The sequence below is a fragment of the Pezoporus occidentalis genome, unplaced genomic scaffold (genome assembly GCF_034315485.1).
Source record: "Pezoporus occidentalis ecotype Australia unplaced genomic scaffold, CSIRO_AGI_Poc_V1 ctg274, whole genome shotgun sequence".
Lineage (NCBI taxonomy): Eukaryota > Metazoa > Chordata > Aves > Psittaciformes > Psittacidae > Pezoporus > Pezoporus occidentalis.
This window is the reverse complement of record NW_026914653.1, coordinates 364,434-384,054: the sequence shown is the minus strand read 5'-3', so window position 1 is coordinate 384,054 and position 19,621 is coordinate 364,434. Positions and strand designations below refer to the sequence as shown.

Sequence of the window (19,621 nt, the reverse complement as noted above, 5' to 3'; positions counted from 1 at the left end):
ATGAGGGCAGGCACCAGGGAAAGAGTTGGGGGAACCTTTGCAAGTAACTTGGGGTAGCACGGAGGAAAGCAGGACTTTTAGCCAGCAGAAGAGAAGGCAGAGTGGCTGCACAAGAAACGACATGCCAGGTTCTGAATCCGAGCAGAGGGTTTTCCCTCTGCCAAGCCACGCTGCAGCAACTCGTCTGCAGAGAACCGAACACCTCGGTGCTGGTGTGACCAGTTTCAGGTCGCAGCAAGCGCTGACAAAGCTCCTGCCAAGCCGCAAGAGGCTGATACAGAAGAGGCACAAACCCCAACTGGAGGGAGGCTGAGGGGAGGGTGCACAGGGCAGAGGCTTCCTGAGTCTCCCAGGACAGCCCAGAGAAGGGCCAGGAGGAGCGGGCTCCTTCCTGCTGCCCCATGGAGGGTGAGCCCCATGGACAGGACCGTGGGGTTTCTTTCTGGTGGGAAACATCAGTGCCCAGGCTCTGCCCACAGGCCTGGTGCTCTCAGCACCCACACGCTGGGTCCTTCCTTGAAAGGAGAGGGAAAGCACTTTGTTTTGGCCCATTCATCAGGTTTTCTGTTTCCACTGGTGGCATGTGAGCAGTGTTTTGTATTCATAAGAGCAGTATCAGAAAGCACAGGGCGTCTTCCTTGGATAGATGAGCATTGTGCACCTTCTTCTGATGCTTCAGGATGCTCTTCCAGTGAAACCCAACTGCAGAAACCCATTGAGACACAGGACTAGAGCAACTAGAGGGTAATTACCTTTAGTCCCCTCTCCCTACATTTCCTGACACCTCACCCAAGGGATGCAGAGCCTTCCCTCTGCTCCATCATCCAACCAGCCTGGACATTTAGAGCATGCCCAAGCAAGACCAGCCATGATGAGGGCTGAGTGCTGCCCATGAGCAGATGGACGATGCCCAAGTGGGATGGAGAAGGATGAAGAGTGGGGATGGGTCTGGGTGCTTCCAGCCCGGGTAGGGAACAGCAAAGCAATACCTGGGTGTTGTTTTGCTCTGTCCTACTTGTTTCTCCTGAAAGCTTGTTATCGATGCCAAGCGATGTTTTCGCAAATCAATGACAGGCTGTCAGCGTCAGATGGCTTCTGCACAACAAAGTGCCCAGCTCTTGCAAACCTGTAATGTCATTTCCCCTACGGCAAGGAACAGCCCTCACCCTGTCCCTGCACGGGAGAGCCAAGTGTTTATCACAGCCCGTCATTTGGCTCCGGCATCTGCCCTGTTTCATAACTCACCCAAAATGCTGAGCTGGGCTGCGGAGATGGGGATGGAGCTCACAAAGGCTTTCAAGAAACAACAGTTTCTTTGGGCAAATTTGTATGATCCAGCACAAGGGAGAGAAACCTGGAGAGGGGCTTTGGACAAGGACCTGTAGGGACAGGCCAAGGGGAATGGCTTTAACCTGCCCGAGGGGAGACTGAGATGAGCTCTTAGGCAGAAGCTCTTCCCTGTGAGGGTGCTGAGGCGCTGGCACAGGGTGCCCAGAGAAGCTGTGGCTGCCCCATCCCTGGCAGTGTTCAAGGCCAGGTTGGACACAGGGGCTTGGAGCAAGCTGCTCTAGTGGCAGGGGCTGGAGCTGGATAAGCTTTAGGGTTCTTTCCAACCCAAACCTCCCTGGTTTCTGCAAAACCCTCCAAACCCATGTCCAAAAGAGCAAAAGGTATTTAAACGAAGCAGCTCATTGCACCTCTGTGCAAACTGCTGCTTCTGCTCTGTACCGCGGGCTGGGGATGCTTACTTAGCAGGGCACAGTGAGTGTCATCCCCAGCGCAGCAGCAGAGCTTGCATCTACCAGTGCCTGAAGCAAATTCCCTGTCTGCCTCTCTGTCTGGAGCTCACAGGCAGCAGCGAGGTGGGGGGAAGGCAGAGAGGGCACCAACCCCGAATTCAGGGTGCGATGGGCAACAGATCGGAGGGTGAAATAAAGAAGACATTACAATAAATCAGGGCTGCAGTGATCCGAGGGTGTCGGGGCCGTCGCCGCGGTGCGGGGTGCATGTGCATCGCATGGCGATGCCGTGACTCACGGCCCCGCGCCCCACACGGGACACACCTTGTGCATCTGCCCTCTTCAAAGCATTTTTGTGCGAGTTCCTGGGATGCCTGCCAGCTCGCTGATCGCAATCAAAGGGCTCGCTGGCCCAGCGCTGCTCCCAGGGCCGCGCAGGGTTCGCTGTTCCAACTTGCCAGGCACTCCTCGGCTGGAAGTGGCTACGGGCTGCTGTGAAATCTGCCACGGGAGAGCAGTTGGCTCCCAAACCTGGAGGCAGGGAGTGCTGCTGTGGGGTTCCTTTAGCACCCAGGGTTGCTTCATCCTCAGGGCGGGTGGTGATGAGGAGGGACAGAGGTAAAGGGGCTGGGAATTCCCTGTATTTGCCTCTGAGCCTTGCTGCAGCAGAGCTGAGGCTTCCCAGAGCCTGGCACGGTTTCTCCATGAGGAAACCTCACTCTTCAGATTCACAAAGCCTTTGTTTTGCTCTGCTCTCAGGAAAGGGTCTCTTTCTTCTGTGGGACCAGAAAGCGGCACCGGAACGGGGCAGATGGAGAGCTCAGACCCAACAGGGCAAGCAGGATCCAGCTGAAAGCAAGCATGGAGCTGCCAGGCTGCGGGAAGCCATGCAGAAGCCTGCTGAGACACGCGGGCAGGTTGCTCTTGAGCAAAGCCTTCCCTCCGCTCCTCGCACACGTGTGGCACTCAGGTGGTGCTGCAGGAGGATGAGGAGGTGGGACAGACCACGGGCTAGCCCTTGGCAAAGCAGGCAGGCTTCACCAAGCCCCAGAGGTCTCCTATTGTGGATGGGAGCTTAGGTGAGGACACTAAGGAAGGATCGCTCACACCGAGCAGCTGCGAGGCTGCATGCAGCCAGATGAAAGCATTGCGTAATGGAGATAGAGTACCTGGGAACTAAGTCACTGCATCATTAAGGTGTGTCCTAACAGAAACATGGAATAATTGAGATAGGAAGAGGCTGACCTTCTGCCCAAACACAGCCAGCTTTGCTGGACTGGGTCAGGAGCCAGCTGCTCCAGACCTTGTCTGGTTGAGGTTGAATGGTGATCCCGCAGCCTCTCTGGCCTCTCTCCCAGTGTTTGACTTCCCTCATAGTGGATTTTTTTTTTTCCAGGTATCTAAAAGGAATTTCCCATATCCCAGCTTGTTCTTGCTGCCTCTTTTTCTCCCCCCATGCACCTCTGAAGGTCTGGCTCCATCTTCTCTGCATCCTCCAGTTAATTTGCTGTGTAGAGTGTAAGATCCCTCTAAATTTTCCATCATTCAATCTGAACCAACCCACCTCTCCCAGCCTTTCTTTGTGTACCCTGAGCTCCACCCCTGACCATCCTGGGGGACTGGAGACCAGGACAAGCCCAAGCCCTTGCCAACTGGACCTCCTTGGCCTCATATTCCTGGTTCCCTGCTTTTCCTGCCTCTGTGGGAGATGGCCCATGTAACGCACAGCAGGGAACACAGAGCAGGGCAGGACATCTATGGGCTGGAGACCACCCTTGAAAGTCTGTGAGGGAACCTGCAGGTGCCCAAGAGCAGGTCCAGACTCAGCTGCTATCCAGGCTGAGGGTACAGGTTGTCTCTTCCGCCCTTCCCTGCACTTGGACATCCCCAGCCAAACAGCACATCCCAGGTCCCACCTTTGATGAACAGCAGCATCGCAGCTCTGAACTGCTCACAGTTGTCAGCGGCTAAAAGAGGAACGTGCTGTGGTCAGCAGGTACCCTGGAAACAAGCACCAGGGGTGACCATGCAGTGACAGGGAAGGGCAGGCACCAGGGAGGTGCCCTGGGTGGGGAGGATGGTGATGGAGAAGGAAGGATCTCTGCTTCCCCTCCAGGAGAAGGCCGTGAAAGAGGCCAATCCACCCAGTTTAGTCTCTTTGTGCCCCCATCTCACTTGAGGAGCCTCCACAAGATTGGTCAAGGAGCTGCTGACCTCTTCCCATCTCTACCCAGTACCCTCTGCCATGGCAATGTCCAGTTCAGGGCAAGCTCAGCCTGTGGCTGTCTCTTCACCCATCTCTGTGAAGGAAGAGATGCTTCACACCGAGACTTACCATGTGGGAACCTGTGGCAAAGCCTCTCCTTGCTACGGTCCTTGCCCAGCAGCTCAAGGGCAAAGTTTGTGACAGGGTTTGAATGAGCCTGGGATAACAAATTCCTTTGCAGAGCCCCAGGAGGCGGCATCAGATCCCAGCTCAGGATCTCTGGGGCTGGCCTCTCCCAAGGTCTTCCCTGGTGCACCACAGTGTATAGGCTGTTAATCTGCAGGAGAGGATATGTGGGAGGAGATAGGTGCAACGAGGGACACCTTGTGCTCATGGCACTTACCTGTGGCGATGCTGAAGCCTGTTCTTGGGGACCACTTAAGTGGGGTTGCTGCAAGAGGCTTCCCTTGAAAGCGGGCAATGCTGTTGAGACGAGCATGGGAGGTCGTTCCGCATGCCTGTGTCGTGGTACCCCCCACCACATCCATGTGCATGCCAGGATGGGGTCTCAAGGCTGTTTGTGAGGACGTGCCAGCCCCTCAGCATGGTTGAGTTCCCACTGCAGGCTGCCAAGTGACTTGAGTTCTGCTTGATCATGCCCAGAAGACCCCACAGCCTTTGTGGTAGGCACCTTCTCCCTAGTTTCACCTATCTACCTGCTCCATTTCTGTAGGTCATCACCCAAGAACCTGACCAGTGCCTCTCTTGCTTCTAGATACTTAAGGGGTTGAAGAGCCATCCCTCTCTGTGTCATCCTATGTCTGGCAAGTCCTGAAGGAGCTGGTTGTCAATGAAGGCAGTGCTTGGGCATGGCTGGGGTTGGAATAACCATGCTCAGACCGGGGAGAATAGCCCACACTGCCATGGAAAACCCCAGAGATAACTGAAGAGTGTCTCAGGGGCCCTGTGGGGTGCATGAGAGTTACCTGAGTGGTGCCCTGTCAGTGCATTCAAGTCAGGTCCTGCCAGCTCCATCTGCTGCTTCCAAGGCTGGCAGAGGGAGCGCAGCGGTGTGGGACTCCCTCTCCAGCACTGATGCTGCCAGGTCCAGGACCATACGAATGCACTGCACAAGAAGCGAAGGAGAGGGCTTGAGCCCATGCCCACCATCAATGAAGACACAGCCCAGGGAGATGGCTCCATGAAGTTTATTCCACCTCCTGGCTAGTGGCTGTGTCCTGCTCCACATCCTGGCAGCCCCACGATGGGGCTGGCAAGTCCAAGGTGGGGTTAGGGGCAGAAACTGCACTTGGCTCTCAGTTGGGGTCTGATGTCTTGACCATGACACAAAATCAAGGAGGACAACAGGAGGCTCCTCCTACCATTTCCTAGGCTGCCAAAGCCCAAGTAAGATGTGTCATTGTCGAGTGCCATCTCCCTTTCTCAAGTCTTCTGTAGGATGCAATAAGCTACCACGTGCATGTAAGTGTCACTGCCCTTCACTAGGGGAATATCATAGAGCTGTTTAGGCTGGAAGGGTCTTTGAGAGGTCCTGAGTCATGGTCAAAGTAGGGCTCACTGCAAAGCCAGCTCGGGTAGCTCCAGTCCTTGCCCAGCTGAGTTTTGAGTATCCTCAATAAAAGATCCCACCCCAGGACTGCACGTCTTGTATAGCAAAAACCTTGTTCTTTACACGCTTTGAAATCATCCCTGCTGCAGCTTCTGCACGGTGTCACTCGTCCCCTCTCACCCTGGGGAGGACCTGGCTCTTCCTTCTGTGGTGCAGGAGGGCTCCTGGGTGACCTCTGATCATCCAGGATGAAGGCACCACCTCCTCCATCCTCCCGATTCATGCTGTGCTCTGGCCCTGAAGAGAAAAGTGGGGTTCTAAGCAAGTTGAGCAGCGGCTCCATGGGCATATGAAGAGCTTCAGTGCACAGACTGGGGCCAGATAGTAACTGTGCAGCCAAACATCACCCTTCTTAACTCCAGAGTCCTCCATGGCACCTGGGGGACCACCAACATCCCTATGAAAGGGTAGGAATGAGCAGCCTGGCACTAAAACTGTGGCTGCCACTGGCATCTATCACATCTGTTTGCCATGGCTGTGGGGCTCAAAGCCAGCGCTCTGCAGTGTGAGGATGCTGAGGCTGAAGAGGAGGTTCACCACTTCTGTGACACCAGAAAGCTGTTCCTCTTTGCTTTAAAAACACTGTTAACTGCTGGGGTTATCACATACCATTTCATTCCAACTAAAGCATTAAGGACTGCCCTACTGCTTAGGCATGACTGAAAACCAGTATCTCACCTTACTTCTGGGGAACAAAGCGCCTCATCCTCCCCTTGCAATAAGAACAGGCTGACGTTCTGTACAAAGGTTTCACCTAGAAAACCAAGGATGTTTCAGTAGTTATTCAATAGCACCTGCCCTCAATAATCCCCAATTTAAGTTGCTTTGACAAAATACAGTAAAACTCAGACCTCTCTGTGCAGAAATGGGGTTTGACACCATTTTTCCAGGCAGTTTTACCCCACTTTCTACTTGAAGTCTTGTGCTGGAAATTTCCTGCCCGCATGGGTAACAAAAGGGCACCTTGCTGCAGCCCAGCAGGAGCTTTGGAAGGAGGACAGCCTCCTCGGGAAGGGAAACTACTTGTCCTTGGCACAGCAAATGGAATTCAAAGCGTTTGAACTGGCTGTGGGAAGGAAAAGAGGGCACGTTTGCAACTAGGACACCTTCTTGGCTTTGGGCAGTACAAAACGTCCTGTCCCAAGGGATGGGAGACGGAAGCCAAGGGGACTCCCAGCTGGACATCCCAGCGGTCTTCCCTGCTCAGCAACATGGTCAGAATCATCACATAATGAAAGAGGGACAGGGATTAATCCTGGTTCTGAGGCAGGCAGCATGGATAGGCTCTCAGCCACCCTGCTTTGGGACATTCCTCTGCAGAGCAGGCTGCATCTACGGATCATGCTTGTTGGACCCACGTGGTAGCCTACAACATTATTATTATTATTATCAATTTTTTTATTATTATTATTATTATCATTTTTATTATTAGTAGTATTATTATTAGGGTTCTTTCTGTGTGGGGTGAGGGTTTTATAGTGCAAACCCCATCACATGTCCTGGAGGGAGCTGGATGAAATAACTCAAAGCTGAAGACTGAGATAATGATGGAGGAGCCTGGGTCAGGAGTGGAGCTGCTCCCTGGACCCCCCTTTCTCAACAGCACACAGTGACAGGTAGGTCACTGCAGCTCCGTGTCAGGACACAAACACACAGGAGATGATCCACGCATGGCTCTGGTTTCTCTAAGGTCCTCACTAACCTGAAAAGCTCAATAGCCCCAGCAGAGCTGCTGGGATGGCCTCTGCAGCATCACAACAGCCATCTCCCCTCAGTGCCACACAGGAAACATGATTGTCCTAAAGGCTCAGCGCTGTCTGAGGGTTGCACAGCCCAACTCTCACCATGCACCAACTCATGGCCAGGCTTTCCTGGCAGCTGGGGGTAACTGCAGTGAGCACCCAGCCCTGGTGCCCAACTCCTGCTGCCCAGACCCTCCAGGGCTGCCAGCGTGAAGCTCATTCACATATTTGATTGCATTAAAGGCAATGAGCTCCTCTCTAGGCCAGTTTTCTAGAAGGGTGGACAGGAGAGGCGGTGCATATGCATGGGCCCTCTCCTGTAGCCTGGCTGCCCTCTGGACCAAGGCTCCCAAAGCTCTGATTTGCCTCGCCAGACGAGTTTCCAAAAGCCAGCTATCAGCGCCTTGCTCCCAAACACGTGTCCCTGTAATAGAGGCAGTTTATCCTCTGCTAGAATTGAGCAACTCAACCCTCCTCTTGCATTACGGAGCCTTTCAAGCATCATTTGATAAGCACTATGAGCGCAGCTCCTCAGGCATTGCTACATCTTTTGGCGTGCTTTGCCCTGCCAAAACTGTGTTTCAAGCTAGCTATAAATTATGCTTCATGGTCGGGCTTTCATCTGCTCGCCATGCAACGGGCGAGAACAAAGGCCACTACGTGCCACACCAAGGCAGAAGAGCCAAGGGCCGGGTGGAGGCAGAGGCAATGCAGGCGGCTGGAGGAGGCAAAACAACCTCAGCCCGCTGCCAGCCTTACATCAGGGATGTGGAAAGCTGGGGCTGAGCTGGGAATGGCGGGTGAGGGAGAGGAGGGGAAAGAGGGCAGAGAAACCTGGGTTTGCCTGCCCGGCGCTAAGCGGTTACAGCAGGAAAAGGGGAGGCAGCCACCATCCCACCCAAGGGTCAGTGCAGAGGGCAGGCGGCTGCACATGGACACAAAGAGCTGCACCTCCAGAAGCTCCGGCTGCTCCAAGGCCACCCTAAAGGGAATGGCCATGCCCAGCCCAGGGGTTTGGACCAGGTCAGAGTGAGCAAGGAGATGCCACCTGCAGGGTAACAGAACTCCTCCATGGGTCTGACATGTGGACCTGCAGCTGCTGGAGAAGGCTAAGGTGAGGAGGAGCCAGTGTTACCGGTGAGGCTGTGGGAAGCAGCCAGCACAAGCACACTGCAGTGTGCTCCTTTGGGGGGGTTTCACTCCCATTTCATCTCGGCACCATCCCTTGTGGGTGAGCTCTCCAATAGCTCTGACCCCCTGGAGGACCACAGCAGCCACCCAGTGGCAGGGCTGGTCAGAGGGAACAGACTAAACCTGGAGGCCCCTTAAATCCCTATTGACAGCAAGAACAGCACTAATGCTGTGATGGTTTCCCCATCACCCACACCCCAGCTCCTTAGGGCTTAACAGGCTCTTTTCTGTGAGCTAAGGTACTTCTTGAGGCTGATCTCAGAGCAACTGAGCGCACACAGCATCACCTCCACTGAGCTGGTGCTGCTGCATCCTGCCTTAAAACGAGACTTGAACAACAGTGAGCTCCATCAGATAGAGCAGCACTCGGGTTAACCACACACCTATGGCCCACAGACCATGCTCAGTGGTCACACAGATCCTGTCCACACTGCATTCACCTCACTGACTTCAGCAGTGAACAGCCAACCCCATCCCCACTGCAATGGTTTGGTTTTGTCTGCTGTGGTACCAGGTCCATAAGTAATATTAAGCAGGGAATTAGGGCATCAGCCCCTTCACACTCCACTCTGCCAGTGCAGAACACACTTGCTGCCAGGCTGACAGCTCCCATGGGGAATGGGAAACAGCATAAAAGGACAAAAGTCTTACCTGATGTTGAGAAAGGGAAGCCCCAGACAACAGGCAGACCAGGGCAGTTCTCCCACCTAGAGCAGGACACCAAGCTGGACCTTAGCAAAGCCACGGCCTCATCCTGCCCCACCACATAACATTGCCCCGTGCTGGTGATCACAGTCATGTGAACCACAGTGGCTTGTGTGCACCCGTGCTCTGCTCCCAGACCTCCATCCTCCAGCCACACCATCATGGAAGAGAGGGAATGCAGCAGGACATGCACCAGGGTACCACGGCTGTGTGCTTCCATGCGGGCTGAATTCCTGCCTTGGTGCAGCCTGCAAACCCCTCTGCATGGGGTGTAAGTGGCTTCCTTACCCACCTTTGGGACTCCAGCAGCAGCCACCTCCTGGTCTGCATCTCCAGCCCAGCTGCACTGTCTGCTCAGGAGCAAAGGCAGTTTTGAGACAGGCTTTGGAAGCAGAGGCGATGATCCCAAATGCCCTTTTCCCTCTCCAGATTTCTTGTCAGCCCCCTTTAGGTATTTGATGATGTTTGGATCTAAGTTACAGGAGCACACAGAAGGGCACCATCCTCAGTGATCTGAGGGTGATGCTCTCTTGAGTGTACTCCTGCCATAACCTCATAACCCAGGAAAGAAGTGTTCAGGCCTTTAGCTTGAGGTAAGACATTGCCAATGGCAGCTCTTAAATGGAGTTTCATGGGAGATCTAAAGCTTCTCAGGCCTCTGAAGGAGCTGGAACCACAGAGCTGCTCTGCAGAAGCCTGGGGAGACCTGGAGGACTCTGCAATCCTACAGCACCACTCCCTGGAGATGAAGGGATGGGACCAGCTGAGCAGTCAAAGGAGGAGCAAGGGCAGAAGCTGGGCCCCGATGGAAGACAACACTCAGTGAGGAGCAGCCCTGGGTTATCACACTGTGAATAAACTTAAACCTTGCTGAAGGTTAGCATGCCACATGAATGTACACAGCAACTGGCAGTGATAGCTCCAAGGAAGGAGGCATGACATCACTTGCTATGGGTACATCCTCATCAGCAAGTGCTGCCTCATGCCACCGTGCACATGTCCTTTTGAACCTAGTTAGCACGAGGAGAGCCTGCACCACTCTGCCACCCCACAGATGAGCAAGAACCAAACTTGTAGAAGCCTTGTAGCTGTTCTTCTGCTCTCCCAGGGTGAAACAGGAGCCTACACGCACACAACGCAGGGTGAGGGGTGAGCTCACACAGCCGTTACATGGCTGACAGGGATTACAGTCAGGAATTGGCTGCGCTTCCTTCTCCAAAATAAAAACTTACTCATGATGCAATTGCCTGAATTATGGTTTAATTTCATAATCTACTGTTGCTTTGTCTACAACATCGTACAAAATAGCAGCAGAAAGAACATTTCAGCCCCACATAAATGTTTGACTGGGTCTGAGGATCCAGTGCCTTTGAGTCTTTGATCTACGCTCTCCTGTTGTCTAGATGCTGTCAAAGTTCCTTTGGTGCTAAGGCTCCAGGGCTGTATGTTCGTACAGTCCTCATAACATTTGTGCTTTCCAGTCTCCTCCTCCACTCAGTGGTGGAATTCCCCAGCCATGGCAGAAGATCTCTGGTGGTACCTCGTCTTTCTGGTCAAACATGGAAGATTTTGAACCTCTTTTTGCATTAGGCAAAAACATTCCAGCAAGGACATGAGGTAGGGGCAGTTCTGTTTCAAAGGTGATGGTTTAGGACAGATACATCCTGGTTTACAGCACTTGCTATAGTAGATTTTCTAAGTACAGCATTGATCTGCACACACAAATACAATTGATTCTAGGTTTCCAATCATTCCCATCAATGAATTTTTGCTGGGAGTAGCACTACCCCATGTTGGCCAATCTGAGGATGCATCCCTTTATAGCCCAGATAAAACTAGCAGGCAGATCCTGGTTTCAGCTTAGAGGTTAAGGAAAATAAAAGACTTGGCTGCTACTGGCGGTGGAATAAATGCAGAACACAATTAGGAAACCTGCTGAGAATTACATGGAAACTGATACGATTGCTTTGGATTAGAAAATCACGCACTAAAAGGCTTCATTGATCTTTGGTGTCAAGAAATACTCTTGCTGCAGCCTGCCAACAGGTGAGTGGGGTGGCAGAATGATCTCTCCCACCTTTGTTCTCCTTGGAAAGTTTCATTTTGGCCAACTATTTTTCCTCTCATCTTCTGTGCTCCTGAAGCTTCTAACTGTGCTTTAAAGGTCTAGTGGAAAGCCATGATCATTACAAAGAGATACAATTCTTTTAATGCTTTTTCCCCCAATTTTGGCTACAGTGCAGCATCATGTTCCAAATGTAACTACTGGATCTGAAAACGAAAGCACTCGGACTATAACACACATCTGCAAAGAAAGACATAGCCTTTGTGTAGACCAGTTCTCAATAAAACCCTTCATATTTACACAGCAGTGCAGGGATGGTCTCAGGAAGGTCATGCTACAGGGTGGAGTCTGAAAAGAAGAGGAAGAGAGAAGTAGCTCAATACTGTAATAAGGGAGATGTCTGCAAAAGGATTACAGGGATTGAATTGACCCATTTCTCCACTCATATAATCCCACCAAGGTATTCTGAATTGCATTCAAAGGAAAATATATGGCTCAAAGTAAAGGATATTTCAAAATGAACTGAGTAAAATCGCCAGCAGTATTTATCTAAAAGCATAACCCACCATCAGGAACAAGAACAGCTACAAGAACACCATCCTCAGTTGGAGCATTGTGTGCAGTTCTGGTGTCCTCAACATAAAAAGGACATGGAACTGTTGGAACAAGTCCAGAGGAGGCCACGAGGGTGCTCAGGGGCTGGAGCACCTCCCGTATGAAGCCAGGCTGAGAAAGTTGGGGCTGTTCAGCCTGGAGAAGAGAAGCTGTGTGGAGACCTCAGAGCAGCTTCCAGTATCTGAAGGGGGCCTATAGGGATGCTGGGGAGGGACTCTTCATCAGGGACTGCAGTGACAGGACAAGGGGTAACGGGTTCAAACTGAAACAGGGGAAGTTTAGATTGGATCTAAGGAGGAAGTTCTTTACTGTGAGAGTGCTGAGGCACTGGAATGGGTTGCCCAGGGAGGTTGTGAATGCTCCATCCCTGGCAGTGTTCAAGGCCAGGTTGGACAGAGCCTTGGGTGCCATGGTTTAGTGTGAGGTGTCCCTGCCCATGGCAGGGGGGTTGGAACTGGATGATCTTAAGGTCCTTTCCAACCCTAACTATTCTATGATTCTATGATCAGTCCTATCCTCAAACACACTGATTCTCTACTCACATCAGGATGGCCCTATTTAACTTACACCTTATCGCTCTCTTTCCTCCTTTCTCATTCCCTTTGGCCACATAACACCAGCTCTTTCCTCACTGCTTCACCCAACCTTGCACATCTTGCAGGACCTTCTGCTCTGCATCTCCTGCACTATAGAAACCTGAGACATTATCTTAACAAATGAAGGTGGGATATTTTTTTTCTAAAAGAAAAACAAAATTCCTGGATCATGTAGGAAAATCAAGAGCTTTTCTCATGCCTGCCTTTTCAATTCTATTTCACTTCATAATTGATGACTAGTAAGATAATTAAAAATTCAATGAAGCAGTTCAAATATCCACTGCCTTATGAGAGATTGCTCTTGCCAGTAAATAAAGCTGCATGGCTACAAGTTTAAGGCATCTTAACAGCAGTGATGTATCTTGACATGCAGGAAGAGGAGCATTAAGGATCGTAGTTACCTTTAATAGTGAGGAAGGCTTTGCTGAACGCACAGCCCGATTCGTTGGTGGCTTCTACCATATATTCTCCTTCATCCTGTTTCGTGACACCCAGGATGACCAGGGAGCAGACTCCAAAGTCGTTCGTGCAAAAATAGGTGGGATCAGTGGAGAGGTCTCTACTGTCCTTGTACCAGTTGATCTTTGGAGCTGGATGGCCTCCAACCGCACAGCTCATGTGGCACTCGCTGCCGGTGGTCACCACGTGAGGCTTCAACGGGACAAGGAACCTCGGGGGCTGGTTTTGATTAACTCCCTTGTACTTCTGAGGTTTGATGTGAAACTCAGCTGTAAATGACAAGCAGCATAAAAACATGGCTCAGATACTGCTCCACAGCAAGAGAAGGCAGCGGTTAAAGGACTGACTTTCAGTCATGACACTTCCTTCCCTGCCCCACTGGAAGGTCTTAGGGTGTCCCTGTGCATTCTCTAGGCAACTAAACATTCCCAGGCGACCACCCCCATTTCAGGATGGTGTGTTAGAAACAATACAAGGAACAAAGCAGGACAGCACACACAAACACCTGTAAAAGCTGATTTACCCTTTGGTTTCCGGATTCGCCAAGGCTGCACAGTTTCAGATGGACCACTGGTTCCCAAGTTGTTTTTTGCCACAACTCTAAAGTAGTAGTCCCGGCCTGGGATCAGGCGGGTGAACGTGAACTTGTTGGTGTAGATCAGGTCGCCCACCACACGCCATGTGCCCTTCTGTGATTCACGTTTCAGGACTGTGTAGTAGAGATCTCTCTCCCATTTCTCGGATGCTGATGGCTCCCAGGTGACTGTCACTGTGTTTGGCACATTCTCTTGCAGTTGAATAGGTCCAGGCGATTGCGGGATATCTGTCAGATGAAGGCAAATAGCATCAAAGATGTAGGGAAAGTGGCACAGTATAGAACCCTAAAAACTTGGAGTATGTTCTAGTTCTGGGGGCTGAGTAAACAGCCTGGCCATTAGAAAGGACAAGATTTGATTCCTTCGCCAGTCACACCAACTCATTAGCTATTAACTGCACTTCTGCCACATTACATCTGCATTGCTTGGCTCTTCCCTTCTTATAGGGAGGAGATGAGGGTGGTACAGCTGAATGTTTTCACCTCCTGGTGAGACAGCGTATAGAGATGTAGTAGCTATGACTAAATGTCCTACAGCCTGCTGCTGCCTAACCGTAGACTGTTACCACGGGTATGATCTGCTCTCCTGTGTTTTGCACTCCCCTATTTAAGCAAAGTCACTTGGGAAACCAGGTGTCATTTTAACCACTGGATTACTCTGTCCTGCAGACACCACCCAATCCCATGGAAAACTGCACTGAATTGCACCAGTGCTCACCACGATCAACTCAGTTTGTGGTCTACCTGCAGTAAATCTACATGGATATCTGGTAGTGAGGGAGTCACCTGTAACTTGAACTTGGAAGCTGAACGTTTCTCTTTTCCCTAACCCATTCTGGAGCTCAACGGTGTAGGTGCCGCTGTCAGTGAACTCAGCTGCTCCAATCAGCAGCTGCGTGGTATCATCTTTGGTTTTTATTGTAGCCTGGCTTGGAAGAGGATGCCCATCCTTTAACCAGGTCACCACTGGGTCTGGAGACCCCTGTAAAGAAAAGCACAAGTTATGGCCCACTTGTTTTGCCTCCAGATTGCAGCTTTAATTCTTTAGTTTCATTGTCCTGTCCCATATCATAGAATCCCAGACTGGTTTGGGTTGGAAGGGACCTTAAAACTCATCTAGTCCCAAAACCCTTGTCACGGGCAGGGACACCTTTCACTAGAGCAGGTTGACAAAGTATACCTGCAAAAATGTGTACCTACATAGAATCATAGAATCAATTAGGTTGGAAAAGACCTTTAAGATCATCAAGGCCAACCATTACCCCACCACGGCCAAGACAATCACTAAACCATATTGCTGATGGCCTTGTCTATTCAGTTTTTGAACACTTCCAGGGATGGTGATTTTCCTAAGGTACTATTTAGAAATATGGATGCAAGATGGACGCAAGAGATCTAAAGAAAGGGCTGCTGTAAAGTTTCTTTGCAACTCTCTCTTTCTCTGTGTCTTTTAAGACTGTTATTGGAATAAGTTGTCCAGGTTAACCATGTCAAACAAGGTGTGCGACATCAGGACAAACAGCTGACATCAGTAGTTAGTCTTTTCTACTGCTGGCTTTGAAAAGAAGAAACATCCTCAAAGTCTTTGTTTCCATTATGCCATCTTTGGTCTCTCCTCTTTTGGATATCCCACACTTTATCTGTGCTACTCCAAGCTTGTGTCTAAGCAGACAGGATTTCAGTGCATCCATTCCTCAAGTCATACAGCTGAAGTCCTGCTGCTTAGTATTACAAACACAGTTAAGATGTGGCTAGAAACATTACCTCAAGGTCTTCTGAGGGAGGCAGAGGGAACTGATTTTTAAACTAAGTATGACAGATGAGTACCAGATGATGCTAATATTGAGATGGTTGGATGGCCAGCACTGTGCCATCTGCAGAGGTTAAAGAGTCACCCTAATCTCTTATAGCACTGATGCTAAGAGTGACAGCTGAATTCTTGCTCATGTTTTCCACATGCAGAGAGCATACACAGCACATGCAGCTTAAAGAATCTGCCCAGTGTCTAGTAAATAAAATTCCACCCCAAGAAAGCTCAGTTTTCCTGCCTGGTATTGAGTACAACATAAAAACAGGTGGGGAATTCTTACTAACACGTTTGAATACTTACTTCAAAGGGAATATTCACTCGGATGGTATTTCCTGCTTTTATAACCAGGAAGCTTTTCACTGTGTCATCTATTAGTAACCTTGGAGGAACTGGAAAAGACAGTGATAGCAATGAAAAGTTGTACATTATTACTACAGTCTCCAGCTGACAGTCACACACCTGTGTTTGATATGCTCCTAATGCCTTCCCCAACAGCTAGTTGGAAAGAAAAGAGGAGAAAAAGCAGTTTTGGAGGGGGTTTTGTCATAATGAGTCTTTAACAGGAGCTGCGCACTGTGCATTGCACATTTATTATCAGTTCTCTTCAATTTCCTCATGATGTGACCAAACAAGACCGTCCTGTAGAGGAGCAATGCAGTACTTGTCCTTCTGCCTGGGACTTAAAAGAAGCTTGTCAGTGACCTACGGACCTTGGCTGCATGCTGTTGCCTATAGAATGACCTTGCTCATTCTGAAAGCCCACTTTGACTTACCGACGGGGGGAGCAGGGCCAAGGAGAGCTTCAAGCTCTGCGGCTTCTCCTGGGCCACTGTCATTGAGGGCTCTCACACGCAGGAAGTATATCTCCTTGGCTTGGAGGCCTTTGACTGTGTAAGTGGTTGTCTCTATGGGAAGAACATTGCATTTGGTCCAGTTGAGGTTGTTAGAAGACCGCACTTCCACTTCATAGCCCTTCACATCACTCCCATCGTTCGTTTCAGGTCTCTTCCATGTCAAGGTGATACTAGAGCTGTCACTGCTGCTCACTTGAAGGTCCTGCACTTGACCTAGAGATTCTGAAAAGAGAAATTTTATTTAAGTTATTTTTTTAGGAATTTTGTCCCCTTTTCTTCAGTCACTTCCTGAGATTCCCCAACATTACAGGGTCACAGAATCATTAGGGTTGGAAGGGACCTCTGGAGATCATCTAGTCCAACTCCCCTGCCAAGGCAGGGCCACTTAAAGCAGGTTACATACTTGAAGCGTACTGGATATCAACCCTGAAACAGTCTGCAGCCCATCCTGAATACTTCTCCACACTGTACATCTCCCCCATACATGGAGTCTGCCACATCTTGACTAAGACATAGCACAGGAAATCCTGCCATTCCTTCCTCATGCTGACAATGGATTCTATCCATTGCCATGAAATGTTCCCAATTATTTGATCTTCACATACCTTTACCAAGCACTTGAAGCCATCCTCTCTCCACTAACATCACCAGTCTGCATTCAGATGTACCAATTCCAAGCCAGAAGGATGGGGGGCAGTGCACTTACTTGTGGAATCCCGTGCAAAGACAGGCTTTGACGGTTCACTGGCATCTCCTGTGCCTGCAGCATTGACAGCTGCCACGCGGAACTCATACTGCAGACCTTTCTTGAGATTGGTCATCTCCAGCTTCTTGTCTGCAGAATGAAAAGGAGAGTGTTGGCTCAGATGTATGCCATCAGGAGTCACATATAAATGCTGTCACTGATTCCCCTGCCCTTCCCTCTCCAAGTGCATGCTTCTGGAGCGTGTTCATTGTATTTCCTTTCAAATCAAACAGCACTTGAGAGCTATTAAGTTTGAAAAAAAGGATAAATACTGCTTTTCCTCATGGGATAATCCTAAACTCTTCTATACCAGATAAGAAGTCCTAGTTTTCACCTGATAGATAATGCTAGCTACAACCAAAACACCACTTACTTGCATTTATATATTCGTTGCATTTGTATATTGTATTTACATAGTCCTTGCATTTATAAATTCCTGTCTGCCAAGGTCCTAGTGCAAGGACTAAGGACAGTAGTTCCACACATGGAATGAAGACTTTAGCTCCAGAAACTGAAGACATCAGTTTGTTTATAGAGGGTGCAGCAGTGAGCTTGTCTGCACTCCAGCCATATGCTGGATCATAATCCTCCTAATCCCAGGCATTCGGCTGTATATAAACCCAAGAGCTGGATTTGCTGTGGTACAGCTGTGAAACCTTAGTTGTGAGAAGAATGTAGTTGGGGGAAAACATATACCCTATGAAAGAGAAGAAGGTAAAACTTCATACAGGAGGAACGTGGTTGCGATGGGGACAGGCAGCAGCTCAGGAATTAGAGGGGAAACACTGGTGTGAGAAGGTGTAAGATCCTCAGCAGCTTCAGAACCCAGCTGACCTTTTTGCCTTCTCCAGGTCCTCCAGTCTGCTCCAGGATTTAAGCAACCCACCTGCTATAGGCACGCTGTTGACTGGCAGCCAGGTCATGGTACCCTTCTTGCGCTTCTGAACGAGATACCCCACAATTCGGGAACTGCCGCTTTTCTGAGGTGCTTTCCAGGATATTGTGATGGCGTCTCTGCTGGCACTGACAACCTCAGGGGGATCTGGGGCACCAGGCGTAGCTAGGAAGAGGTCAATGTTTCGTTATTATAGCTACGTTTTCATTGCAAGGTGACAAAGTGCTCTATGGCATTTCTCATTCTGATTGCCCCAAGGTATTCATGCGGATGTGTTTTGAAAGCCTGACTGAGACCTGAGGTTGTGGATCCTATCCCCCACACAAAGAGAATTCAACATGGACCTGTGTTCCTCAATTTTGTTTTCATTAATGACCTGCTGCCATCGCAAGTGACAATTCCACTGTCAGCCTACAGAGTGAGGAATATCATTCTTACATGGTAAGATAAAGACAGCATCATTCCTGCTTTTAATGGTAAAAACCAGAAACAGAATAGCTTTTCTTAGCCCTCTGCTAACGCATTCAAAATGCAGGTCTTCTCATGATCATGAGAAGAATGTAGAAAGATGAAAATCAGAATCAGAGCATTGCTTTCTCTCCAGTACTACATTCATGCTCATGGCAAAAGTGGTCTAGTATTTAAACTCATGGAAGGACAAGGTTGGACAAAGCCTTGGGTGAGATGGTTTAGTGTGAGGTGTCCCTGCCCATGGCAGAGGGGTTGGAACCAGATGATCTTAAGGTCCTTTCCAACCCTAACTATTCTATGATTCTACGACAAAGAATAGAATTAGATGTTTGGAAATCAGGGGAATGAAGTCATCATGCTGAAAACTGCTGCACAAAAGGGAGACATTCCTTGGCCTATGGAGTTAAGAAAAGGCCTCACATGTTCCCTGTGTAGCCACCCTGGGAAAAACATTCTTGGATCTTCATGCAGTGTTGCATTTCCCCTATGAAACTCACTTCCCAGTTCAGAATGGAGCAGAACTGAGAACCTAACACCACCCCACTCAGCATCACCAAAGCCTGCAGAAAACTTCTAGTCTTGATGTGCAATCTCCACAGACTTCAGAGCTGCAATTCAAGTTTAGGTCTGTAGCAACATCTGAAATGCAGTGAGATTCCCTTGATGTCGTCTTTGACAGTGAATTTCCCAGATGGTTGTTGAACACCATTATGGAAAGTTCTTCCTTACCCTTACTGACAGCCTTCACTTCCTCCGATTCCAGCGCATCGCTGGTGCCCTCGGCATTCACAGCTCTCACCCTGAAGTAGTAGCTCATGTCTTGCTCCACTTTGTTGGTAGTGAAGGTGGTGCAGCTCCTGGGGCTTTCTCCCAAAGTCACCCACTCGTCCTTGCCCACCTGCTGTCTCTCAATGATGTAGTTTTGCACTGGTTTGCCCCCATCATCCTTTGGGGGCTTCCACTGAATGGTGATGTCGTTTGCAGAGCTCTCCACGATTTTGATGGGCCCTGTAGGCGGTTGGGGCTTGTCTGAAAAGATGAACACAGAGAGTCAATGAGCTGCCTCCTGCTCAGCAGCTGGGTGGAAGCCAGGCCCTTCCTCCATGCTCTCATTACTCTCATAAGCACTGCACCAATTCAGCCTGCTTATAAAGGAGGAGCACCATTTCTGGTCTTCCAAAAGAGCTCAGACATTTATGGTAGGGCTGAATTTGGCCTTGATCATCTATTTTAGATTTGCCTCTTGCACATAGTCCCATCTCCCACAGCTGCCCAACATTCAAAACCCACCTGCTGATGCCAT

At 50.0% G+C, this 19,621-nt stretch overlaps 1 protein-coding gene across 2 annotated transcripts in view; it reads right to left on the bottom strand.

Moving 5' to 3' along the window:
* Positions 1 to 10,451: 10,451 nt before the first annotated feature.
* IGFN1 (immunoglobulin like and fibronectin type III domain containing 1) overlaps positions 10,452 to 19,621 on the bottom strand; it is a 35,810-nt gene continuing 26,640 nt past the window's right edge. For both annotated transcript variants that reach the window (XM_062624880.1, XM_062624879.1), the window contains 9 exons: positions 19,048 to 19,347; positions 17,839 to 18,012; positions 16,914 to 17,042; positions 16,127 to 16,429; positions 15,654 to 15,742; positions 14,330 to 14,525; positions 13,472 to 13,771; positions 12,891 to 13,217; positions 10,452 to 11,626 (listed from right to left, as the gene is read on the bottom strand). In XM_062624880.1, the coding sequence (XP_062480864.1) occupies positions 11,613 to 11,626; positions 12,891 to 13,217; positions 13,472 to 13,771; positions 14,330 to 14,525; positions 15,654 to 15,742; positions 16,127 to 16,429; positions 16,914 to 17,042; positions 17,839 to 18,012; positions 19,048 to 19,347 (1,832 nt within the window). In that variant the 3' untranslated portion in view covers positions 10,452 to 11,612. The remainder of the gene's footprint in view (positions 11,627 to 12,890; positions 13,218 to 13,471; positions 13,772 to 14,329; positions 14,526 to 15,653; positions 15,743 to 16,126; positions 16,430 to 16,913; positions 17,043 to 17,838; positions 18,013 to 19,047; positions 19,348 to 19,621) is intronic.